This window comes from Poecilia formosa, unplaced genomic scaffold (genome assembly GCF_000485575.1).
Source record: "Poecilia formosa unplaced genomic scaffold, Poecilia_formosa-5.1.2 Scaffold149, whole genome shotgun sequence".
Taxonomy (NCBI): domain Eukaryota; kingdom Metazoa; phylum Chordata; class Actinopteri; order Cyprinodontiformes; family Poeciliidae; genus Poecilia; species Poecilia formosa.
In genome coordinates this window covers 414,552-440,262 of record NW_006800088.1, presented here as the reverse complement: position 1 = coordinate 440,262, position 25,711 = coordinate 414,552, and the positions used below count along the sequence as shown (strand labels likewise).

The 25,711-nt window shown below is 43.7% G+C and overlaps 3 protein-coding genes across 4 annotated transcripts in view; 1 reads left to right on the top strand and 2 right to left on the bottom strand.

The window, feature by feature from the left end:
* actn3b (actinin alpha 3b) overlaps positions 1–5,817 on the top strand; it is a 28,598-nt gene extending 22,781 nt beyond the window's left edge. The window contains exons 9-19 of the mRNA XM_016677176.1: positions 5–80; positions 156–303; positions 724–832; positions 942–1,082; positions 2,006–2,188; positions 2,674–2,808; positions 3,105–3,284; positions 3,382–3,528; positions 3,619–3,684; positions 3,790–3,948; positions 4,896–5,817. Of these exons, the coding sequence (XP_016532662.1) occupies positions 5–80; positions 156–303; positions 724–832; positions 942–1,082; positions 2,006–2,188; positions 2,674–2,808; positions 3,105–3,284; positions 3,382–3,528; positions 3,619–3,684; positions 3,790–3,948; positions 4,896–5,054 (1,503 nt within the window). The 3' untranslated portion in view covers positions 5,055–5,817. The remainder of the gene's footprint in view (positions 1–4; positions 81–155; positions 304–723; positions 833–941; positions 1,083–2,005; positions 2,189–2,673; positions 2,809–3,104; positions 3,285–3,381; positions 3,529–3,618; positions 3,685–3,789; positions 3,949–4,895) is intronic.
* On the bottom strand, positions 5,426–20,294 carry prkd4 (protein kinase D4). The gene is made up of 18 exons (XM_007563582.2): positions 19,651–20,294; positions 18,165–18,322; positions 16,255–16,393; positions 14,548–14,679; positions 12,970–13,124; positions 12,693–12,876; positions 11,608–11,691; positions 10,768–10,924; positions 10,209–10,332; positions 9,889–9,966; positions 9,595–9,808; positions 9,488–9,513; positions 8,491–8,563; positions 8,296–8,402; positions 8,057–8,218; positions 7,586–7,952; positions 7,369–7,454; positions 5,426–6,560 (listed from the first exon to the last, which is right to left on the bottom strand). Exons 1-18 carry the CDS (start codon positions 19,670–19,672, stop codon positions 6,396–6,398), a joined length of 2,433 nt encoding a protein of 810 aa, XP_007563644.1. The 5' UTR covers positions 19,673–20,294; the 3' UTR covers positions 5,426–6,395.
* A 203-nt stretch (positions 20,295–20,497) lies between these two features.
* The window catches only part of klc2 (kinesin light chain 2), an 11,629-nt gene continuing 6,415 nt past the window's right edge, over positions 20,498–25,711 (bottom strand). Inside the window, exons 8-14 of one of the 2 annotated variants that reach the window (XM_007563583.2) lie at positions 24,651–24,700; positions 24,396–24,463; positions 24,040–24,148; positions 23,672–23,815; positions 23,401–23,525; positions 22,825–22,882; positions 20,498–22,691 (exon numbers count right to left, since the gene is read on the bottom strand). In XM_007563583.2, coding sequence (XP_007563645.1) covers positions 22,608–22,691; positions 22,825–22,882; positions 23,401–23,525; positions 23,672–23,815; positions 24,040–24,148; positions 24,396–24,463; positions 24,651–24,700 — 638 coding nt within the window. In that variant the 3' untranslated portion in view covers positions 20,498–22,607. The remainder of the gene's footprint in view (positions 22,692–22,824; positions 22,883–23,400; positions 23,526–23,671; positions 23,816–24,039; positions 24,149–24,395; positions 24,464–24,650; positions 24,701–25,711) is intronic. The other variant, XM_016677178.1, reaches the window with a different exon arrangement.

Genomic DNA, 25,711 nt, shown 5'->3' with positions numbered 1-25,711 from the left:
CCGCCGTCTGGAGAGACTGGACCACCTGGCCGAGAAGTTCAAGCAGAAGTGTGGCATGCATGAAGCCTGGACTGCAGGTAGGAATGACAACGGAAACCCGCGCCGACTCCCCCTGCCTGCCGGTGTTGATGACTTTGCTAACTGCGTTTCTGGGAAGGAGGAGCTCCTGTCTCAGAAGGACTACGAGTCGGCTTCTCTGAAGGAGATCAGAGCCTTGATGAGGAAGCACGAGGCCTTTGAGAGCGACCTGGCCGCTCACCAGGACAGAGTGGAGCAGATCGCCGCCATCGCCCAGGAGCTGAAGTAAGACGCCACAACGTCCCAACAGGATTCTGCTGCTGACATCAGCAGCATCGGCCCGTAGGAGGGACAGAAGTGTTGGGGAGGATTGAGAGAGCAATCAAAGTGTAGATTTGCTGTCCAGAGAAACCTCTGAGTGTTTTGCTGCTTCTCACAACTGAATTTTTCCTCGTATTCCCGAAACAATCTCTGAGCTTATAGACAGCGTTTCAGATGTTCAACAACATGGCGGATGACTATAGGCGTAAAAAAAAAGTCACGGTTTGGCTTTCAAAGCTTCAGAACCATGTGTGTCAGGTCAAGAAGAGCCAAATAAGATCAGATCCACTTATTTTCAAGAAGCTGTAAAACTGCAGAGCATGATGCTAGATTTACATTTTAAGGCACGAGTCACACTAAACTTACTGATGCGATCTCATTCAGTGAGCTGGACTACCATGATGCTGCTACGGTGAACGCCCGCTGCCAGGGGATCTGTGACCAGTGGGACAACCTGGGGACCCTGACCCAGAAGAGGAGGGACGCTCTGGAGGTAAATAAAAAACAAAATCCTTAACACATAGAGATCAACTCAGGCTGCAAAGTTGCCTTCATATGTTGGGTGTCTTTATTTGAAAACTGTTGCGTTTGTGTGAGTGCAGCGTGTGGAGAAGCTGTGGGAGACCATCGACCAGCTGTACCTGGAGTTTGCCAAGAGGGCAGCTCCCTTCAACAACTGGATGGACGGAGCCATGGAGGACCTGCAGGACATGTTCATCGTCCACAGCATCGAGGAGATCCAGGTGCTCGCTTGTTCTCCGTTCCCTTTTTTCATCCGAGACGTCGCTGTGCAAAGGTTTTGACGTCCAACTGGACTTTTCCAAATGGTGTCAAGTTGGAAATACAAACATTAATATATTTGAAAGAGATTTTAAGTGATCAGCATAAAGCAGTGGAAGTGAACGGAAAATTGGTTTTATTTTTTTTTTTTTACAAATGAAAAACTTGCTTTTGTATTCAGCTTTGTCACCTCAAACAAAATCACCTGTTACTAGAACAATCTTAAAACGTCTTAAATTCATGTTTTTATGTCTTAATGTCTTAAAATTCAAGACATTTTAAGAACAAACCAGGCTTGTTGCAGATGAGCTTAGTTGTTGCGTATATAAAATAAAATGTCTTAAATTAATTTCCACAAAATGTAAGTTAAATATGTTAATTAATCACAGCTCTCATATTTTGTTGTGACTATTTAATATCATTTATTTTACACAGTTTATTTCTATTGCAGGACTTTTCTGTCAAGCAAACGTGTGTATTTGTTATTGTGCACTAATATAGCCAATGGGACTAGTGACGGAAAATTAGCCACCTAGCTACAATCTAATGTATTTACATGTAAATGCTCAATAATAATACATATTGTCCCATTTTAAAAAATAAACTTGAACAAGATGCAGCAACACATCTTCATTCCCTTCTGTGACTCGAAGCGGTTGAGGCTAGTGCTAACTAGCTGCTAATATATCCTTTCTAGTTAGCTAGCTGGCTTCTTTGCATCCATTTTCTATAAAACTAATGACTGGATGATGATGTAAGATTTTCAAGGCTGTGCATTTCACTAAAAATCAGATTAAAAAATGACAATGTAATTTCTCTAAATGAGAAATATTGATTTTTAGAGAATAGTTGTGTAAATATTAGCCTTTGTCTTCCTGCTCTCCAGAGTCTGATCACTGCTCACGACCAGTTCAAAGCCACTCTGCCCGAGGCCGACAAGGAGCGCATGGCCACCGTCGGCATCCACAACGAGATCCTGAAGATCGCCCAGACCTACGGCATCAAGCTGTCCGGAATCAACCCATACACCAACCTGAGCCAGCAGGACATCAACACCAAGTGGGAAACTGTGAGTCAAAGCAGACGTTTCCCCAGAACCAGAGTCTCACTCGGTAAAGAATGGACGATTAACATGGAGGATAACCGCTTTAAGTCGCATTCCTGTGCAAACAGGAAACGTGAACCGATGTTGCATCTCCGTGCGCTGCATTTGGTCATCCAGCTAAAAATAAGTGGTACATACCAAGCGAGGGGGTCAGAAATAGTAGCTGTAAGTTTAGATTGGACTGATACAAAATGCTACAGCACGTAAAACTGTCAGGGGAAATGAGAAGAACCACACGGGACAATCTGTCAGATCTGGTGGAGGGAAACGCGCTGTAGACCGTCTGCGACAAGAAATGAGAAAACATGCTCAATTCCTTTAAATAAATAAGAGTTTATTTCATAATCAGTCAATTGATTCCACATTTAGAAATGTGATTATTGGTGAAAATGACCAACATGTCTACTTTTAAATGACGTCACGCCCTAAAACTGGATGTTATTGTGCAGGTGAAGCACCTTGTACCCCTCAGAGACCAAATGCTGCAGGAGGAAGTGGCAAGACAGCAGGGCAACGAGAGGCTGAGGCGCCAGTTTGCTGCCCAGGCCAACATCATTGGACCCTGGATTCAAACCAAGATGGAGGTACAGCAAAAATAAACTGTACAGTGCAGTCAGTCCAATCTGGGAAAAAATGTCTTGATGGAGAAAACCAGTTTGGGTTGATTTTTATGTTCAAATTTCAATCATCCATCTGTAGATCAAAGGTGAAATTTAAGGTTTTAGGGATTTTCTCCACTGTCACATGTGCAATAGATTGGATGAAATGCCTCATTATCATGATGCAAACACAGTAGGTAACAGCGTTCTTCACTTCCTTGACTCATCCAAACATTTCTTTGGTCGTTGGATGTTGTTGTCACCGTTCTCCACCCCGACAGGAGATCAGCCACGTGTCTGTGGACATCGCAGGCTCCCTGGAGGAACAGATGAACAGCCTGAAGCAGTACGAACAGAACATCATCAACTACAAGTCCAACATCGACAAGCTGGAGGGAGACCACCAGCTCAGCCAGGAGTCGCTCATCTTCGACAACAAGCACACCAACTACACCATGGAGGTCCGACGACCACAGCCTCAACTTCATCCGCCGCCCTCTCTCCATCTGGGCTTTACGTCTGCCATGCCAACGTTCTCTCCTCTTCTCTCCATCATAGCACGTCCGTGTGGGCTGGGAGCAGCTGCTCACCACCATCGCCAGAACCATCAACGAGGTGGAGAACCAGATCCTGACCCGCGACGCCAAGGGCATCAGCCAGGAGCAGCTCAACGAGTTCAGGGCCTCCTTCAACCACTTCGACAGGGTGAGGCGGCCCACTCTGGGAGCATCCTCCTCTCCGTCTCAACTTTGAGTGCTGTTGAGTTGGCCCAACGGTTCTGATCTTTGTCTGCAGAAGAGAAACGGCATGATGGACCCAGACGACTTCCGTGCTTGCCTCATCTCCATGGGTTACGATCTGGTCAGTGCAACCAGTTCAACCACAGACGGACCTTTCAGGCCTTCTACGCTTGTTCACTCAGATGCTAAAGCTCGTCGTTGAAGTCCTCCATGTTTTCACCGACAGGGTGAGGTTGAATTTGCCCGCATCATGACCCTGGTGGACCCAAACAACACCGGCGTAGTGACCTTCCAGGCCTTCATCGACTTCATGACCCGCGAGACCGCAGAGACCGACACCGCAGAACAGGTCATGGCTTCCTTCAAGATCCTGGCTTCAGACAAGGTAAAAGACACGGGACCGGCGGCGCCCTCCTGCAGGACAGGCTCAATGAGGTTACTGTATGAATACAACAGTTCACTGAGGAACTGGAGAGTCACTCCCTTTACTAGAGATGGGGAAATGCCGCCATCTAGTGGTCTTACAAAGTCCTACACGAGTTTGTGTTTAAATCCAGTAAATGCAGGATTAAAAATGGCTTAATATCTGGGAAAGTGAAAACATTTTTATGTGTTTTGGCCTTTCATCCAAACAAAAATGTAATTTAATTTCCCTTTGGGATTTAAAAAGTATTTTTGAATTTGAAAACGGTGTTCAATATTTCTAAAAACTCTGCATGTGTACATGGGAATATTTAAATTTAATAAATAAATAAACCTAAACATACAGAGTCTACACCATAAATTTAATAACTTTACATACAAAAACACTATTTAAAACCTATATATCTTTCCACACAAATTAAGTTCAACTCCTTACAGGAAGTTGTGATTGTTTTGAAGCATTCTGGTTGGCTGACATGGAGTTTAGCATTGCGCTATACTGCCCCCTAGAGGTTTGGCATGCTTAAAACTCTGAAACTGATCATGTGTCTATATCTATCTATCTATCTATCTATATATATATATATATATATATATATATATATATATATATATATATATATATATATATATATATATATATATAAAATAAATGATGAGTCGGAGGTATTCATTCTCATAAAGAACCGGCTACGTGTGAACAAGGTCTTTGTGTTTTTCGATGGGTCTTTGTTTACCCACGGGAACAAATATTCTCGTTCTTGACCAGCTTAAGTCATTTTAGACGAATTAAGAGCCTAAAATCACAATTTAAATTTTTCTAAGTGTAATAAGTTGTGCCCTCTGACTGAGGCGACGGTTTCTTCTTGCCTTTCTGAGTCACGCGTTGCCTCCCTCTCCACGCTGCAGAACTACATCACAGTGGACGAGCTGCGCAGGGAGCTACCGCCCGAGCAGGCAGAGTACTGCATCAGCCGCATGACCAGATACATCGGAGCCGACGCTGCCCCTGGCGCCCTGGACTACATCTCCTTCTCCAGCGCCCTCTACGGAGAGAGCGACTTATAAACCCAGCTGCTCCCGCCTCGTGTTCTCCTCCTCCTCATCCTCCCCCCCAGCTTCTATTTCTCCTGTTTGGAGAAAGCGATTATAAACCCTTCCACTGTCCCTCTAAATGCTTTGTCCTCCTCATTTTACTTCCCCCCCCCTGTCAAATCTGAACTTTTCCCCAATGATCCCCCTCCATCCCAGGGACACTGCTTAGAGAGGAGGAGAGCAGGAGACTTTGCTCAAATCTTAAACTGTGTCAGGTTTGAGTTTTAAGCAGAGAGAGCCAGGTATAACGTATAAAAGCGCCATACGTAGATTATACCGGCCTTAACGGAGGAGCTAACGAGAGGGTTACTTTTTGAGCAAAGCCTCCCGCTCTCCCTCCTCCCTATCTTATTATTCTTTTTGTAGAAGGGTAATTAAAGAAGAAAATGTGATAAAAAAGCTGGTTGGTCCGTTGGCTTGGTTGGTTGTGCATTTGTGCAGACGCATGCTTCGTTTTAAAAAGTTTAGAAAAACGCCGCCTTTCGAGTCGTCGACTCTTCCTTAAATCACGTCGAAACCCAAACGAGCGCCTGCAGGGAGTCTGTGTCAGCAGTCAGGGACTAAAAACGTGTCAATGTGAAGTAACGACTGTGAAGCCTGAACGTTGGCAGAGATTGACTTTAACCTGGAGATCTTAAGAAACTCAGGAACTTATGAAGGATGAATGAGAGCACCTAAGCAGAGGAAGGGAGCACAAAGACGGCCGTGGCTCGATGGCGGTTTAGGAGAGGAAAAACAGAAAGACGACGCAGGAAACTAAAGGAGCAGAACGACTGGCACGGCTCCGCTCTTCCTGTCGGAGGAAGGCGGAGCGATGTCAGCAGGGAGAGAGTCAGGAAAGTTGCAAACAGTAAGGATGGATGCTGCATGTGGGACCACAGCAGGCCCGTCGCTGAGGAGGAAACTGAGGGTTTGGTCCCATTTCCACAACCAAACATCGGCCATAACGATACTAATAATCAGTGCAAGTCGACTCCTCTGTGCATGTTCAAGGTGTTTTTATCTCGTCTCCTCCCCTCATTCTCAGTTATTTCTGTCCATCATTACAGATGCTTAAAAAAACAACACACATTCAAACAGCTACATTTAAAAACAAAGCTGGAATAAAAAAGGATAATTATATTATTAAACAGCAGTTTGTGTGTTTTTCTTCCACAATTTCAGACTCTTCAACTCATCTAAAAATTATAATAGTCCATGGGTTAGTTAAAATGACCAGCACTTCCCACAGTCTCTCATTTGTCCATATAAAATAATAATAAAAAGTCTAAACGATACAAAAACAGCTCACGCTGTGCTAGTTTTTTTTTTAATTCACATGTCCATTTCGCTGCTGGAGTCCCAGCAGAGATAGGAGGGAAACATCAGGCCTCTTTCTAGAGCGAAGCGGCTCCAGTGCTCCTCGTCTCCCTCGTGCGTCAGATACCTGCAGCCCATCCTCAGCTCGAACTCCCTCAGGTCGCACCACAGCTGGAAGTTCTGCACATTAACACAGCGAGATGAAAACCACATTACGCAACCAGACATGAGATTCAGCTTGTATTTTATGCATTTACTCTTATGCCTATAAATAAGCTCCAGTAGTTGCTGAATTAGCAGCCAGAGTTAGAAGAAAAGGAGTTAAATCAAAGTGTAAGGTACAGTTCCCCCACCGGGGGGCGCCAGAGTTCCTCAATGGAGAGAACAGACGTTTTAATAGTTTAATGTTTTCTGAACAGGTTGTAGTTGAAAATGAGAATTTGTTCTCAATCAACTTATCTGGTTAATTAAAAATAAATAAACACCATGGGTGGGGGGCGGGGGGAGTCCAGAAAAAGTAACTATGGACATTCAGACAAGTTCCTCAAACCTACACAAGAGAAAAAATTTAGTTTTAGTACCTAAACATACAGAGTCTATGCCAAGCAAAATAAAATAAAGTAAGTATGATCATAAGCATTTATAGATTGGACGTTTATGGGCTGGATCTGAAGATGCTCCACTAGTCGTTGGGTAGTTGGTGCTACAAACAAAACAAAACAAAAAAAACAGCATTTATCATCTTTAAAAGAAGAAACAGAAGTGCATTTTTAAGTTATGAATGGAACATCAAGTGTAGCCAGATCCCTTAGGAAGAGATGAAAATTGAGTGGGCTTGAACCGTGTTGCAAATGACAGAAATGCCGGTTTCTAATTTGATTCAGAATATAATAACACTGTTATTATTTGTCAAAATAAAACTATACATCATCATCCTTCTGCTTCAGGGTTACACATTACTCTGTGTTGATCTATTAACTTGAAATACCTGCAGCCAGGAATGCCCCAGGGCTTTTCCCACGGTGTACCTGCGTCTCACAGCCACCTGCAGCAGGTTGTTGATGAGGCTCACAGCTGCAGAGGAAGCGACAGGTGGAGTCGGTGTGGTTTGACTCTTGACAACACAACCCGCTCTGACTAAACCCGAACACAAGTTTAGCAAAAACATCGGCAAACGTGTTACAAAGTTTCCAAAAACCCCAGACCTTCCAGCGAGATGGTGGCCCAGGGCTGGCGGGGGTACATGAAGGAGGCGTTGGTGATCTGCTGGCGGATGTCCTCGTCCTCGTTGAAGGGGAACGTCCCGCTGAGGCTCACGTACATGATGACGCCCACGGACCACATGTCCAGGGAGCGGTTGTAGCCGCTGCTGCTGATCACCTCGGGGGCCAGGTAGGCCGGAGTGCCCACCACCGAGCGGCGGAACGACTTCTCGCCGATGATGCGCGCGAAGCCGAAGTCGCACAGCTTCACCTGGGGGAAGGGGTCGGCGGAGACCAGCAGCACGTTCTCTGGCTTCAGGTCGCAGTGGGCGACGTGTTTCAGGTGGAGGTACCGCAGCGCCTCGAGGATCTGTCACAGCAGGAGCAACGCCGATCATCGAATCATCGTTTACTCAAATACACACATGAAGAAAAGATATAGCAAAGAGAGAAGGCGCGATGCCACGGCTGTACCTGTATAACCAGGAACCGAGTGATGCGTTCAGGGAGCCGGCCCTTCTCGCTGGACAGAATCATCTCCAGCATGTCTCCGTGGAGCTTCTCCATGACCACGAAAACATGTCTGGACGTTTCAAACATCCCTTCCAGCACCACGACTCCATGGTGGGACAGATTCTGAGCAACAACACAACCATGACTCAATCTGAAAAGGCGTTCCAGCTGTGAAGCACTGGCTGGAGAAGTGCAAACACCTGCAGGATGGCCACTTCGTTCCTCAGCTGTCTCTCCTGTTGGGTCGGGAAGCGGGTCTTGTCGATGACTTTGATGGCGACCGATCGGCCCAACTTCCTGTGTGTACCTGGTGGAGGAGATGTCATTTAGTGAGAATGGAACTGCGTGGGTTTACTGCTGCAGACAGGTAAGAAAAAACCCCATCAGGATCTCACCTTTGTACACGACTCCAAACTGTCCTGAACCCAGAACTTCATCAGTAAAGATCTGATACACCGCGCTGATGTCCTGAAACACACACAGTGCCGAGCTCTGAAGCAGGAGAAGCTCTTCGTATGAACAGTTTCACCAGCTCAAATTTAAGGCTTTTTAAGACCCATTAGAGATTATTATCAATAAAATTTAAGACCTTTATCACAAAGGTACAAAAGAAACTCAGGGGAACAAAACTATGAAATTGCTGGGGTGTTTTTGTGACTCTTGGCAGCAACTTTGGGCTTCTCACAAAATGGAAGTGGCATATGCTAGCTGCTAATGAACCATATGCTAGCTGCTAATGAACCATATGCTAGCTGCTAATGAACCATATGCTAGCTGCTAATAAACCATTAGCAGCTAGCTAATGAACCATTTGCTAGCTGCTAATGAACCATATGCTAGCTGCTAATGAACCATATGCTAGCTGCTAATGAACCATTTGCTAGCTGCTAATGAACCATATGCTAGCTGCTAATGAACCATATCCTAGCTGCTCATGTTAGGTGCTAATGAACCATATGCTAACTGCTAATGCCTTGTTTGTTTGCTTACTAGCTAGCTACACTAACTGTAAGTGAGCCTGCTAGCTATTAATGAACCATATGCTAACTGCTAAAGGCTTTTTTGCTAGCTAACTAGCTGGCTAGCTATCCTGCAGGTATTGTCAGCTTGTTACCAATGTTGCCTTGAGTCACAGGATGGGGAAAGATGTCTCCACACAACTCAAGCTTTAACCTTATAGAAAAGTCCCGCAGGAAAAATATACATAGAAAATATAAGATTAAATAGCCCTGCCACAACAAATTTTTAAACCCAGAACTAATGTATTTAAGGCCGACTTACATTTTCTTTAATGAGTTTAAGACATTTTAAGGCCTTAGTTTTAGCGAAATGAGTTTAAGCCTTTTTCAGGATGCGTGGACACCCTGTTGAACATTAAAATCAGATGCTTACCACTCCGTCTCCGTGCTGGTCTTTATCTGAAACCACAAGCACATTAAATATGTCAGTACCTTCATGGTCTTCCAGGTCGCAGAGCTAAAACACAGTCGTTGACTCACCTTGCTGCTCCTCGCCTGGTCCTCTGCTGCTCTGCACGGGCATCAGAGCCTGACAGACAGCGCTCTCCCACGCCGCGCCGTCTTCACCGGCCTGCACGCAGAACACCAGCGAGGCCGTCACCAGCTCAAAGGAGTGCGGGTCGGCGCCCGGCAACGAGGGCATGGCGAGGTGGGCGGGGCCTCGCACCTGCAGCACCTCTGACAGAGGGATCTCCTGCAACAGAGGAGGACCAAAAGTTACCACCGAGGCGCTGAAGGAGATTTGGAAAAACGTCGTCATGTTGCAGATTCTACCTTGTAGTACTTGGTGCTGCTCTCATTCTGGTACAAGGTAATGGTTTTCCAGTCCAGGATCCAGTAATGACGTTTCCTCTGAGGGGAAGAAAAAAAAAGGGGCAAATTTTTTCCCCTCACTTTTCCAAGAATATTCAAAGAATTTACTCAAAGTCAACACAAAACCTAGGATATTCTTCATCTATTTAGATTTATGCTCCACTATGCACAGTGGGTCATTTTTGGGTCTTGGATGGGACCTAATTTTGCGTCTACGCCTCATTTTTCAACCCAACAGGGACGCCATCAGCTGGCTGTGTTACTGAGCAGCCGTCTCTCACCAGCGTGTCTGTGTTGGTGTGGTGCAGCAGCCAGCCCTCCCTCAGGACCCCTGCTGCTCTCCTCTTAGTGTGATGCGCCGACTGGACCAGCCTCATCAGGGGGATGTTGCTGCTGAAACAGGGGCTGGAGGAGGACAGGAGGGCAGGAGGGTGAGGGGGAAACAAAAAATAAAAACTAAAACAATCAAGCGCCACATTTTGTTTTTTATATATAAAAAAAAGTTCCAGTGAATTCACTATCAACTTAGGGAAAGTATTGCTGCTGTGGATTGGTTCTGAATAGAAAACATGGAGAAAGGAAAAGAAGGAAGGAACTAAAGTCGGAAGAGTTGAATGAAGAAAGGATGGAAGGGTAGAAGCCCCCCAAAAAAACAAGAGAATGAGAAAGAAAACAAAATTCAAAGTCTTGTCTTGGGTGAAAATACTTCCACCCAACATAACAAGCCAATAAAGACTCGTGCCACAGAAAAACTGACTACATGCGTGTGGCTTTGTGGGCGATGCGATATCCGACATCATCAGGACACAGCAGCAGCGATGACATCATCCTCTCTCTAACCTCATTGGCTCTCTCAGCGACTCCACCTCGACCATCTCCGGCAGTGAGTCGCCGTCGGAGGACGTCTCGTCCTCTGAGGTGTCTAGTGTTGTGCTGGCGAGCTCCGACTCGGCGTCCTCTGGGTCCTGTGGGAAGCTGTGGACGGCCGCCGAGGAGTCTGGGAAGGCGACGCCATCTTTGTTACTTAGCAGTTGAGATCAGACTAGAGAAATTTGTGATCTGCAGCTCATTTTATATTAGTTACATTTCCAAAAATATAAGCGGTTGATTCAGTCGGGTAAGGATCTTTGGGCAGTTTTAATAGAGGTGTCCAATACTGGATACTTTAGCATCGTCAATATCGATACCTATACCGATACATATTATTCAAGTTTAATACATCATCAAACTTATGACTTTTAGGCATTTTTTTGGTTGATTTTATTTGAAATTTTGCTAAAACCAAATTTAAATTAAGCTTATAGGTGTCAACAAAATAATATATTTACATAAAAACCAATCGGTGTGTATTGTTTTCTAAATAAAAATGTGGAACAATAATAATTTTAGAGCAAATCAAAGCACAATCCTTTTTATATTAGAGTTGAGAAACTACAATATGAAAAAAGAGGGAATCTGAAACTGATGTGTTGATCTTATCATGCTAGTATCGATCTGATACCGATACTGACTTAGTATCGATATTATTGATATTTTGTGCGATATCACCTCTAGTTTACAGTTCAATACATAAATGGGTCATTTTATTCTGTGAATTAAGCTAGGGACTAATTTAAAGGAGCTGTCAGACATGAATGAGGTAAAAAAATAAAGTAGAATAAAGTGAGAAGTGTGTCTCACCGTCCCCGTTGACGGCCCTCCTCTCTCCCGGACAGTCTCTGGGGACCAAAGGCTCGCAGCGCCGGTGGCAGTTGAACCTGCAGTCTGACGAGACAAAGGCAGAGGAGCTGCAGCCTCAAACCTCAGAGGAACGACGCAGAAAACTTCAGCTGCTCGCTCTCAAGTTTTCCTGATTAATATTCAAGACACGTTCACGCATTCGAGTGAATTGGTTACGCGCCGTCTGCTGGCTCAGACGTGACGACAGGACGAGCCGTCACTGAAGCTCATTGGGAATCCAAACATGACTAATCAGAGTCGGTCTGGACTGGAGCAGAGCCGTGAAAAACAGCCACAAAGGAGAATAATGTACCGATCAACAGGGGCGGAAACAAGGGGGGGACAAGAGGGGACGACTGCCCCACGTACAGCAAAGTCATACTTATTAAAGCTAACCTGTTTTTTGTCCACAAGCCTCTTGTAGCCTTCAAATTAAATATTAATTCATCAAACTTGTACTCAGGTAAAAGTAGCAAAACAAATGTTACTTCAACATATTTTTACTCAAGTGAAAGTATAAAGTGTTAGAAAGAGACTTTGGATCATAACACCTGATTTAATATTTAGAAATCATGTCACTGTACTGAACAAAAGTAGAAGGCCAAGTGCAAATTCTGGTATTTTTTTAAGACTAAAATTTGAAAACTTCTTTGTTTTCTTCCCAAGAGCTATTGGTACAACAACAAAGTTTTCAACAAAGTTCCTGTGTAAATGTTTCTGGATCCTGCAGAGGTGCATCTCAACTTGGCCTGTGCAGACATGTACAACATTTCCTCCTGGTTTATTTAAACAATAAAAATCATAGCGCCGAGTTAAAAACATTGTACCGAGTTCATACGTTTCCTTTTTTTTTGTATTTCTCCCTGATCCTTTTCAAACATGTCAAAACTATTGATGCTACAAGAAATATGTGTACCTTCCAATCCCTGCTCAAGTCTGTTCAGATATGTCTGTTACTTCATGCTGGAGATAAAACTGAAACAATTCAATACTTTTTTTTTTTTTATTGTTGAACTTTTTCATTCAGAGAGCCTTCCTCCCCGTACCTGAGCACTGCAGCCCCTGTCTGAAGAGCCCTTTGAGCAGCCGGTGGCAGTGCTGACACACTGTGGGTTTGGTGTAGCTGTGGATGTGGAAGGTGTGGGGGACCTGAGGCTGGCTCTTGTCCCCGAGCCAGACGGGCGGCTCGTTCCACGACGGCGGCCTGGACGACGGCTTGGACAAGCTGATCTAGACGGGAGGGAGTTTGAAATGGTTTAAATGAGCCGAGACGCTAAAAAAAACCAACAAAACAGAAGAACAAACGGCCGGTGCTGAAGTTACCTCCTCCAGACTGCCTCCGGCCTGACTGGACAGGGAGTGGGTGCGCGGCCTCCGAGGCGGGAACAGGGAGAAGCTGGTGCTGACCTGCCGCCGGATTCGACTGCAGTCGTTGGGCAGCAGGAAGGCGCAGCGTTTGTGAAAGTCTAAACCGCATCCTGAGGAGACGGAAAACCGTTCTTCACAATCTTTCTCACGTTTTGTCACAAACTTACTGGGACGGGGCAGCGCAAAGCAGCTTATAGCAGCAAAGTGGAGGGAATAAGTACATCGTTTTCAGGTTTTCTTTTCCTATTCAGCTGTTCTTCAGACAAACAGACTCAGAAGATTTGATCCTGAAGTGGAGGACGGTCCCTCCAGGAAGCTGCGATCCCAGCTGTTAATGCAAATTCATTGTTTGTGAATTTTGCGCCGACTTGCAATTTTCACCCAACATCGCGAGTTTTCCTCAAATCTGACCAATCACCTCAAAGTTTTCTGTACTTCCTTCTTTTCTGACCAATCCCTTTAGCCTCATTAACCCTTCCTGTTTCATGACGTCTCTTGAAAGTCGAACCTGAAAGATGAAAGCGTGTGCAGCGCTGAGCTTTTTATTTGCCAAAACCATTTTCTGATGTTCTGTAGGATTTTCTTACACCCTGTGAAGCAGAGGTCGTTTTCGTTTTGGGCCAAATCCAGATCATGAACGCTCTTAAAGGGCCGGTTGTGCCAGAATGTATCAATAAAATCTGTTCACATCCTGTTACAATACCAATGAATTCTTAAAATTAAATAATATTACTGAACATCTTTTTAGTCCCTCTATGATTTTGTGATTTTTTTGCAAGTGTTTTTGGTCTTATTTATGTGACCTTTTATTACTCGCTCTAAAGATCATGGACTATAATCTGCAAGTAAGAAAGTTTTTGACAATTTTTGAGAAAAATCTGGAATAAACCCTTGATGAAAAGATTTATTGATTTTGCATGAATTTCCACGGTAATTCTCAAGAAACAGGAGGGACTGATTGATATAATTTGGCAGTAAACAGATAAAAACTGCATTGATTTGATTGAAAACATAATATTTAAGCTCACTTAGTGTTTAGTCTAGAATCTAGAAGCCCACATAAAATGCTGTGGTGGACCGGATTTGGCCCACAGGCCTCGAGTTTGACCCATGTGATATAAACGGTTCGTGATAACTTGAATGCCCGATGTGCAAATATTTTTTTATTGCACTGACAGGATTTTATTTGTACTAAAGGTGTCATTTCAAGAAGGTCCTAAAAAGTGTAATTGGCCCTTTAAATATTGTTAAAACCGTGTTTTAAAAAAAATAAATAAATCAAGCTTACGTGAAGCGCTTTCAACTTTTTTGTAAGATCATGTTAAAACTTTATTTCTGCAACTCTGACTGCAACATTTTTAGGCCACAACAATCACAAAAAAAACAAAAAAACATGGCGACATCCGTTTAGGGACGGCATTATGCATAATTTACTTTGAAGTTTGTGGTTTTAACACGACGACGCGCACAAGTTGTCGTGGCGATGCTAAAGTACAGCAGCCGTTTTAAAAAGTGGGCGGCGTCGGGTTTTACCTTCACATTTCAGTCCCTGCCGCACGAGGCCCCACAGCATCTCCCCACAGTGGTGGCAGAAGGTAGGGGTCCGGTACGACTGGACCACCAGGGAGTGCGGACGCATCCTCATCTCGGCCACAGACGCTGATCCTGGAAGAAAAGTAATAATAAAAAAAAAAAAATCATAAGACACAGGAAGGTAATCATAGGTGCATTTTAAAGTTAAAAATCCTCGTGTTGACATGAGAGTGTTTTAAGCCTGAAGTAGCAGCACAAAGCGAAAGGCAGAAAGACATTTTTTTTTTTTTTTCAGTCATCAGCTACTAACAAACAAAACTCTCTAATCCAGAGGAGCTTTACAGAGTCTGTGTCTCTGTTATCTTTATGGATTAGTTATTTTGTGCTGACTTACACACACCAGCGACTCAGAGGCTTAGCGGCGCTTTATTGTGGGATTTAGCAGCTTTTTGTGAAGGTCGTGAGCGTAAAAAACATGAACGACAGAAACACGGAGGAGAACGCAGATTTATCACGAATCCAAACATGTTTCGGTCGTTTATACATGAGACTCTGATGAACCGTTTCAAAATGTTTCTGTCCCACTTCTAGTGCGAATGAGATTTAAATCAACAGCTACATGTAGATGTTTAATCATGTTAAACTCTCTACAGGTTGGTTTCTATAACAATCTGATCGGTAAGAACAGAGCAGAATATTTCAATTCTGTCAGGCAGAATGTCAAAAATATGAGGCTCTGTAAAAAGATTTCAGAAGGGCACTTTGTTTTTGTTCAGAGGTTAAAGTTTTCATTGAATGCAATCGAAATAATATGTTAACTTCGAAAATTAAATACTTACTTTAAATTGTTGCCAGCAGGTCGACTAAATGAAAGCTAATCGTGGCAGGATTAAAAACTCTAAATACTTTTTCAAAGAGCTGCTAAACGGACTAAAGTTTACATTTGCAGAAAGTTAGCCAAGGTATGAAAAGATTTTTACTCCCCAACAGATTTAGTTTGTTTTTGTAATTCTTAAAATAATATTTAAAAATGTAAGCTGAGATTATTTAACATAACTATTTGCCCATTTCTGACTGCAGCCTGACCTGAAAAATGAAGAACTCGCTCAAACAACATGAAACAGGCTAAATGTTCTTTGAAAAGAACAAAGAAATTCAAGACCCAGGCGTGTTGACGTCAACCAGTCTGGAAAACGTCACCAGAAGAGGCTGGCGGTAACTCTGAAGAACCCTCCGGTTCACAGTGTAGCATGAAACACGAACAGCCTTTCAGTATAAATAAATATCCTGTCTAAAGGTTTCCGAAAACCTCGTGGCACCGAGGACGATGAAACCAAACTTCAACCTTAAACCTGGTTCTTGTTTGCAGAAAGAACGAGGCTGAGAGTCAGCAGGAGAACCCAGAGTGAAACACGGAAGTGTCAGCATGGTGATGTGGGGTTATTTTCTTCAAACTGAACCGGGATTTTTCACTAGTCAGGTGAAGTTATGATCCAAACCCCAGTCAAGTTTGACCTAAAAAGCCTCAGGCGCCTGCTAGACGCTGCAGAGGAAGAAAGATTTCACTTGTTTCAGCTGAAATTTGAGTTTTAGTTCCTCCAAACAAGGAATTTCTGTCAACTTTGTCACTTTTATAACATGCGTCACTGAGATCCTGCACACGTTCAGATGAACGGTGCCGTCAGAAACACAACAACCTCGTCTGACCTGCGACCACGATCTCGATCAGGTCTCCGTCCTGCAGCTCGTCCTGCTCCGTCAGCCGCTGCAGCAGCTGCTCCAAGGCGGGTTGGTGTCGGAACAACAGGATCTTCTCACCAGAGCCCACCACGCTGCAGTCTGGAGCCTGCACGCACGCACACACACACACACACACACACACACACACACACTGATTCAGCCACTAAACTCTAAAGTGTAAATGTAAAAAACACTGGTTTTCCTGCAAAATGTGACGTTTTCTCTCTGATCACTTGCATAAAAAAAAAAAAATCATCTGTGAAGTTATGAATGGAGGAACTGAACAAGGCTGCAAAAGGAAGATCAATCATTAACTTTTATATCCGTTTAGACTGAAAGATGTACCTAAGCTGACAAATGTGGATGCTGGAACGCAGACATGCTAAATTAATTCAGATTTTCTTAGCAAGCACCAAAAGTGCTTGCTAATATTTGAAGTAACAAAAAACAAAGGGGGGAGTGTCCGGTTTCACCAAAATGATATTAAAAAGTTGCAAAAAAGAAACATTTTAAACAAAAAGACAAACTAAAATTCAAATCTACTAGAAAGAAAAACATTCACCCCTTACAGAGAGTTCTTCACAAAGATAATCACAGTGCATAAAAGGATTGTTTTTAAAAAATGATGTTCTTTGTTAAAGGAAGAAAGCAAACCTGAGACACGTTTGAAAAAAAAAAAGGAAACTTCCATAGAACCTGTCTGATGACACGAAGTAGGCTTAAAAACGCTTAAAAAGCAGCACATCATGTCCAGATCAGAAGGAATACAAGAAAAACCGCAACACAAATTATCATCAGCTTCAAGAGAAAACCTGGAAAACACCAGAATAGCGATTATAAATCCAACCGGGGCGAAACGGGGTGACCTTGAACAGGCCGTTTACGTCTAAAGCCCTTAAAACAGGCCTGATATAGAACAACACTGCAAAGAAGAGAAGGCAGCAATTCATCCACAGCGACAAAAACAGACTTTTATCACAAATAGCCAACGGCAGATTTTACTCTTTGGGTCTTTAAGTCTAAAGCATAACTGATGTGCAAACAGGAAACTAATCTATGAAGTTACTATCTGACTAACTAAACTTTCTAAAACGCCAGTTTTCAGTCTGCAAACCAGGAAGGCTAATAATGCAAAAACAATAAAAGAGAAACATGTTTAGTTTTTGCAGATTTTCACCAAAACATGACATTTACTCCTCCTTTCCTGCACACACTGCTGACCTGATGCCCAGAAACGTGAGTTTATTTCTGAGTGAAAAGAGGCACACAACCAGCCAGAAGTGTGTGTGTGCGTGGGTGTGTGTGTTACACAGAGGGGAAAGGCTGTGGTTGGAAAGTTTTCTGCACTCTCACAGACCACACAGATTCTGAAGCAGCATGAAGACCAGAAACAGACCAACACCTGCAGCAGCTCACAACCTGAGCCGCAGCCGCCGTAAACAGACGAGCTTCGGAGGAGAACGGCGGACGACGCTTGGATTCAGAGTCAAGAAACGGAGGGAGACACAAACCAGGCCGGCACAAAAGCAGCAGCTCAGGAGTACAAGCTGCTGCTGCTGGTGCTGCCACCGCCGCCGCCTCTTTAAATGGGCCGGGTTCGGTAAACGTGACGTCAAAAAGCGACGGCTCGCTTTGCAGTAACCTACACATTTTTCCTTCGTGCATACATGCACGCATGCATGCATGAGCTGACCTTTCAGAGTCCACTTCCTGTCTGAGCTCCACTCTCACAGCAACTGTGAGAGTGGAGCTCAGCTAAGAGTTGGAGCATTCGTTTTATTCATAAAATGTTTAAATCTCGGCCAAAATCCCCAAAACGTCCAGCAAAATCAGGTCTCAAATAGTCCAGTAGTTTAAAGACGTTTGCCTCTGGTCACCTTTCTCTCTATGACCTCGGCCGCCAGCCGGCGGGCGTGGCGGTAGCTCAGGTTGCCGGGCGGGACCCGAACCATCTCCCTGAACAGCCCCAGCTGGAACTGGACCAGAGCCGGCGGCGTGGGACTGAAGGGCGGCTCCACAGACATGGACGCACGATCTGTTGGGGGGAGAAATACGCAGAATAATGAGAACATTTTCTACAACGTATTAGGAAAATGATCAAACTGAAAAGTCACATAAACTGTTTATTTCTGTCGTTTTTACAATCACGCCTTTAACCGCGAACCGAAATTCAGCTTCTCCGAAATTTAGATTACATCAGAGCAAAAAAAATAAATAAATTAGTAATAAATTAGTAAAACATGAATTATTGTGTTCTGCCCACACAAACGTGTTGAAAACTGCTGGCTTGGCAGTCGCCTCTACAAAGAGTGTAAACCACAAGAGGGTTAACGTGCTGAAGAAGCTCGCCGATCACACAGGCGGCAGCGCCGTGTCCATACGAGACAGCGGAAAGTTGAGTGGAAGGATAACGTGTGGTAGGGGAAGAAAAGGGTGCAAAGGCAGCAGGGATGACTGCGGTCTCGAGAGGACTGTGAAGGAAAGAGTGCGCCACAACAACCACCAGAAACGCGTCCAGTAAATCAGCACCTGACCATCTCGTTTAACGACCTGAAAACGAAAACACTGAGAAATGTTGAAGCGTTTCAGAATCGCCAGATCCAACACCGTACCCCCCAACCAAAATGTTCAGCGCCACACTTTTCAGATATTTAAAAAAAAAAAAAACAGTTTCAAATTTCCTCTTGCTTTGGTCTTCTGTACTAATGCCGTTTTCCATCCACTCAACTTTCCATTAAAACGTGTGTGTGCAGCAGTCAGCTTGTTCAGCAGGCTTCCTCCTGGAGGAGGAACAACCACACAGTCAGCAGGCCTCTCCATCACTGACACACCAGCAAAACATTTTAATGATCTAAATGACATTTGTCACTTAAATAACAATTATAAGAATATTCTATTTGATATTCTTATATCCAGACTGTAGTTTCTGTTTTAAACAGCTGTTAGCCATTATTATTATTATTATTAACACTGATTTTTACTGCATCTGTGTGTGATGTATCTCTAACATTTCTAAGTTGTTGTTTTTAGATGTCATTAGTGACAGAAATGCAGCTTTCAATCACCTTTTAGTCTATTCAGAATTGCTCTGCTGATGTAGCAAACAGAGTCAGGAGTTCACAGCTGCTCTTTGACATCATGACTTCAGAATATCTACATTTAGAGTCGCAGATATGATCGCAAGCAGAAGGTGACACTTTTAGCATCTCCCTTCCCTTAGAAGGCTTCTGCTTTGCGCTGTAATAAATGAAAGTGGCCCCACAGGTTATGAAATGCAAGAAATGTCAGACTTCTTTCTCGTTTGGATTCTTTAAATCACACCGAGAACAAAAATAATAAATAATAACCTCAAGGTAGCCTTACTTTCTGATCCTGCTTCATTCATGCTCCAGCGCTTGTCATCTCGACGACGCAGCCGATCAGTCAGTCCATCATCGCGCCGCGGATTCCTCTGCGAGACGCGCTGGTGGGTCTGGTTTCCTCTCTGCGGGGCTCGCCTGTCGGTGAGACAGGAAGTAGCGCGGAGACACTCACCCCCCGCTGCGAGGGCTGCCTCAGTCGGGTTAACACCCTCGGCCCCGAGCTGCAGGATTTACGACTTGAAACAGGCGCTTTGAAAAACGCTTTCACGCACACGGAGCGAGTTTCTGGACCGGGAGGAAAGGAAGACGGGGACTGTTTTTCTACTTCTTTTTTTTTTTTTTTTTTTCAAAGGTGGAACTTTTCGTCTTTATTGAAGCCTTTCGATAAAACACGTTTTACAGGAACGCTACGTTTCCACCGCAAAAGCATCTTTGCTCTTTCAATAAACAGCAGATTGATATTTAAAAACCGTTGCAGCTTCTTCTTTTTTTTTCCTCTCTCTCCTGATAGCAAAATATTCTACTCATTTCTGATCCGGGCCTCTGCAGAACAAAATGTGATTAATACAGTGAAGAGCCGCCTGGTAGGCTGGAGAAAACCCGTAGCTAACGATGATTTGTACAAGGTGTTGACGTAATACACTGTGAACACACACATGTGCATATATGTATATATAAAGGTCAAACACTGTACATTATTTGCTGCTAACATGTAAAGCACTTTGCTTTTCTGTTCACTTTCTGAATTCCTGCAAAAGTCCCAACATTCAGAAGCTGATAGGATATAAATACAAACGATATCCGACTTCATGTACATTCTGCTTTGGTGGATTTTTTTCTTTTGTCTTTTTTTTGTTCCAGTTTAAGCACAACAATCGAGTGAAAGTCGTGAAAAGCAACATTCAGATAACCAGTAGTGTGTACCTTCAAAATAAAAGCTCACAGTAGCAACATAAAAAAAAATCACACAAAAAAACAACAACAACAAAAAAAAAACAGTAAAGTAAATTCACAGATGATGGATTATTGTCTGTCAGACACATAAAGATTGAAAACATGTCACTTAGGGTCTGTCAGTGCAAAATTATACATGAATCATTTTTAAAACGGTGAAATTTGTTTCCATCTCTGATAAAGATGTTAAAAAAAAAAACCTTCAAATTAATTTATTCTATTGCAGCAGTGTAATCTGACACATACAGACAGAAACAACCCGTACAAGGAATTATTTTACAGATATTTTCTAATTTTAGGTTGGCCTAAAAAGTGGAACTATGAATTCGTGATTAATAACTTCCCGTTTCCAGGGGATATTAATAAGACGTGACACAGAAGTCGATTAGTGGTTGTTAGACTGGATGAGATCATCTTGCCAGTAAAACGGAGGAAGGTAAAAAATATATATATTCGCTAACTCTTAGGGAACAGCATTTAAAGACTGGCGCCTCGTCTCCATGGCAACCATATGACAAAACCCTGCAAAAGGGGCGTTTTCTGTCCCACTCTTACAAAATTGTAAATATGTGGATTTCAACAAACGTCTGTTTGTCTAAAACCAAAACGTGACTTCGTGCTCTCTGGTGAAGTAAGGTGGAAGATGAGTCATGCTGTGGGCTTGTTTTCCTACTGCACCGTCTGCGGGCAGCTGCTCTGATCATGAACACTTTCACTGCAAAAAAAACCCCCACCAAATTTTAGCAAGTATTTTTGGGTCTAGTCTCTTTTGAAACTATATTAGTACATTTGAATTAAGAGAAAACCAACTTTCAAGTAACTTTTCAGTTGTAGTTATAGAAATGGGGCGTTTGTTTCAAGTAAATAATCCCTAAATATCGATGAAAAAGTCCTAGCTATAAGTGAACTACTTGCAGTAAACACAAACAGCAGCTTTTTAAACAAATCGTATCCGAGTGTTTAATGATCGCCTCGGATCTCCGGCTCCAGTGATTGTTTCCTCCAGCTCACTCAGAACCTGAGGCCCTTCCTGATTGGCTCCATCAGGCCTTAAAGGGTTGTTTTCCTTCAGAATAAAAGCCTTTTGGTACTAGTAGAAGTATTTTTTTCCCCTCCGTTTTCTCTTATTAAATATTCGCCTACATTTTCTTTTTCCGTTTGATTTCCTCTGTAAATAAACCACAAAGAAATAAAAGGATTTTTTTGCCCTGAATCTGGTCACTAAGACTCAGGCTTCAAGAGAATTTCTCCAGTTTGGAGTGAAACCCTGACAGCTAAATTCAGCAATAGATGATGGATTTATGAGCATTTTTAGACAAAATGAAGAAGAAAAAAAAATCACATTTTCTGTACTTTCCCTTCGTTTTCCCCACGCATCATTCTTCATCTGTTCCCAGTGTCCTTCTGTCAGACGAGTGTTTTTCCCTCCTTAACCCCATAAAGTGTAAACAAAAACAAATCGAGCTATATACACAAGGAAATAAATTAAAAGCGTTTATACACATAAAAAAAAAAGAATCACGAAGGCAAACAGTTTGAGGTTGAAATGGTTAGTGCTTATGCTTCCCTAAAAGGTCGATTGCATTCGGATGGCACCGCGGTCGCCATAGTTACGTCATGCTACGTGTGGGATATACGAACTGACGCGCGTCTCGTCGAACGGAAACAAACATCGCCGTGGAAACATCTGCAGAGGAGAGGTGAGGCTGGGCAGGAACAAACCATGGAGCTACTGGCTGAAATCATGAGGCGTTCAGGTGCAGACAGACGTTCCACTTTCTAGTTCAGCAGCATGCTCGTTAAGTGTGTGTGTGTGTGTGCGCGCGATACTATTCAGTGTTCTGGTCGATGGTGGCGGTTTGTACAGCGGTGGCAGCGGTGGTGACATCAAGTGTGGCCATGTCTCTTTGTTTTGTTTTTTAAGAGTTCCTTAAAGTAAAATCAATAAAAGCTGCTGCTGCTCAAACCGGGGCAAACAGCCCCCTTCCTGTTCTGTTCCCGCCTCTAACCAATCAGGGAGCTGCGTCTGGTCAGGTCCACGTTGCTGGCGCTGAGTCCCCTGCTGTCTGAGAGGCCGGAGTTGGCGTCCTGGAAACGGGATCGGTTCGCGTTAGCTTGGTATAAGGTAGTAGTAGAAGTAAGAAGTAAAGCAAAAGTGAATCTTAAGAAGGGAAGATTTATGTAGTTGGATTTTTCTCCAGAGGTTTGGACCATCTTTTACCTGCGTGGTTTCCTCGGCGCTCTTGTTCAGGAAGTTCAGGGAACTCGCTCTTTTCATTCTGTGCAAAAAAAACCAACAAGATTTCTGTGTTGAAAAACAGAAAACTGAACATCGACTTTATCCTGAACTAATAAGCTTTTCCAAGTTGACCCAGAATCTCGGCTGCAAATGTTAAATTGCAGCTAGTCTGATTGCCTCATTTCTTTTTTATTTTGCTAGAATCCATGACTAACAGTCTGTATCTGAGCCCCACAGCTCTGCTCAGCTGTGATAAAACCAGATCAACACTGAGCAGAGGCTATTTTTAAATATTTAATTATGCCATGTGCTCCTGACAGATACCTTTACTCTCAGACCACCAACTTCAACTTTGAGACCGTTACGGATCAAATTTACGGCCTGCATCGCCACAAAAGTGTACAAACTTCATCCAGCCAACTCGCAAGAAATTTGCATTCACTCATTGTACATTAAAAAAATAAAATAAAATAAAAATCCAAAACATGTTATTAACATATTTAAGGCCAATTTACTTTTTGAAATGACTTTTTTTCACAGAGACGGTGCTGTTTTTACCCGGGGTTTCGGGGTTCCTGAGGTCCGCTGCCCTGCAGCTTCTTCACCAGCATCTCGCTGCTCCTCCTCAAAGCGTCGCGGATCTTTCCGAAGGAGCCGCTGCGACGCAGTGACCCGTTACCGTCCTGGAGAGAGAGAAAAAGAAACCAACGCCCAGGTGTGGAGATGAGAGGTTTAAAAGATTCTCCGTCATCTTTAGAGGGTTTTTCCTACAACAGGACGATGATCTACAGATCGATCTGTCTCAGTGAAACTCTATCATGGACGTTACCCCGCTCCACTCCGCAGACTCGTCGCCCTCGTTGTCTCCTCCTCGTCCCCCCGGTCCGTCCCTGCTGTGCCGTCTGTCGGCCCCTCCACCCGGTCCGTCCTTCAGCAGCTCCACCACCTTACTCTGGTTAATGGCGTCGATCCCCTGAGAGAACAAACACACACACGCACACACACATGCACGAAAGATAAGGAAAAACAACAACAATAAAAAGAGTTTAACATTTCAGAGAATAAACACAAAGCTGGTGTCTGATCTTGGCGAAGTTTAGGAGCTTCGGCTGTAATTCCTCCTGAACTAGCAGCTAATCTAACGTCAGTAACTCAAAGAGTGTCGAGTGTGTGTGTGTCTATGTGTGTGTGTTGTACCTGTTTGCGTGTCTTGCTGGCACACTCCTCAAGCGTTTCTGCTGCCTCCAGTTTGCCTTGACGACGGTACAACGCTCCCAAGCTCTTCAGGGTCGTGTTCACAGTTGGACTACACAAAAAGGAATAAACAAAAAAAAAATACTCAATGAGCAAAAAAAAAAAAAAAAATTTTTTATTATAATTTGGCAAATCCAGACGCCTGAATTTAAAAACGATGAGTCGTTTTTCTCTATTTTTGATGACTTCGTGAGGTCACTTCCTCATAAATCAGGATGTAAACAGGTCATTTGTGGCTAGTAATCAGCCATCACTTTGTCTCCTTTAGGAATTTTTTTTATTTATTAATAGTTTCTCACCTGTCCACCTTGCAGGCCTTGTACCAGCTCCCGTACTCCACGTACGGCCCAGACTCCTTCTGTTTGCTCTGACGCAGACGGGCAGAGAGACGCACACGGAGGCGACGATCAGGATGAGGACAAGCAGAGAGCGAAAGAAGTCAAGTGTAAAAAAAACCACGAGTCGTCAAACAGAAACTCAAAGCGTCTCTGTTGTCCTTTTTATTTTTTTTTACGTGGCAGCAGGCGCATCAAAGGTCAACGTTAATGACTGACCTTGCTTTCTTCCCTCTCCTCTGCGTGCATCCAGATGGGCTTATTGTCATCTACGAAATGAGACGAGGAAAAACCCAATTATAAAACATTCCAGGCTCGCCGCCAACGATTATTTTGGTAAACTAAATGTTCTGGCAATCTATTTTTTTAAGAAAAAATCAATTGGCACATTCTGCACATTTATCATTTAACCAGCTAACCCTTTCTATACAATAGTAGAAGTACATTAAACGGTGCAAGCAAGTGCAATGCAGTAACATAATTCCTTTAGCGTAAACTTGATTACTTGTAGCAAAGACTGAATCTGCAGTTGACATCAACATGTGAAAAGCTCAGCTCTGCTTTGTAAAGCCTTGGTGTGACAGAGAGGAGGGAAACGGGAACATGAAGCAGCTTCGGTATCACAGAGTAATCCTCTGACCTGCTGGGAGATCAGTGTGATGAAGGGATCAGAGGGCGTGGCCAAAAGGAAAAAACACGAATCTGGGATGAAACTGCCAGAGAGGAAAGAACCGACTGAGAGAGAAAAAAAACCCAGCTGAAACACGAACCCGTGACCCTGCTCATGCCTGAGCCGGGGTGTCTGCAGGTTTAGCAAGTCAAATATTGAAAGACCTTTTCAATACCACATGGATTGAGCTCAGGGCTGAAAAAACTGTAAGTGTAGGGGATTGCCATCTATAGTGCCACGTTTAAACGTTTTCTTGCACAGAATGCACCAACCTCGTACAGGTTGGCAACAGAAACGAGACGATGACGAAAACTAACAAATCTGTGCTTAAAGGGCTCGACACACGCTAGGCGACGTCGCGCCCTGCAACGTGACACGAGTTGAATGACGCTAAACTTTTGTCGCCGTTGTCGCAATCGCGTCCTGAGCGTCGGGTGGAGATGACTTTTACCTGTCGCCGTTGTTTGTCGCTCTACGTGCATCGAGCCCATAACCGACACATAGAGCTAGCTAGCTAATTAGCTAGCAAAGGGATATTAACCGCTAGTTATTGGTAGCTAGCAAAGGGATATTAACCGCTAGTTATTGGTAGCTAGCAAAGGGATATTAA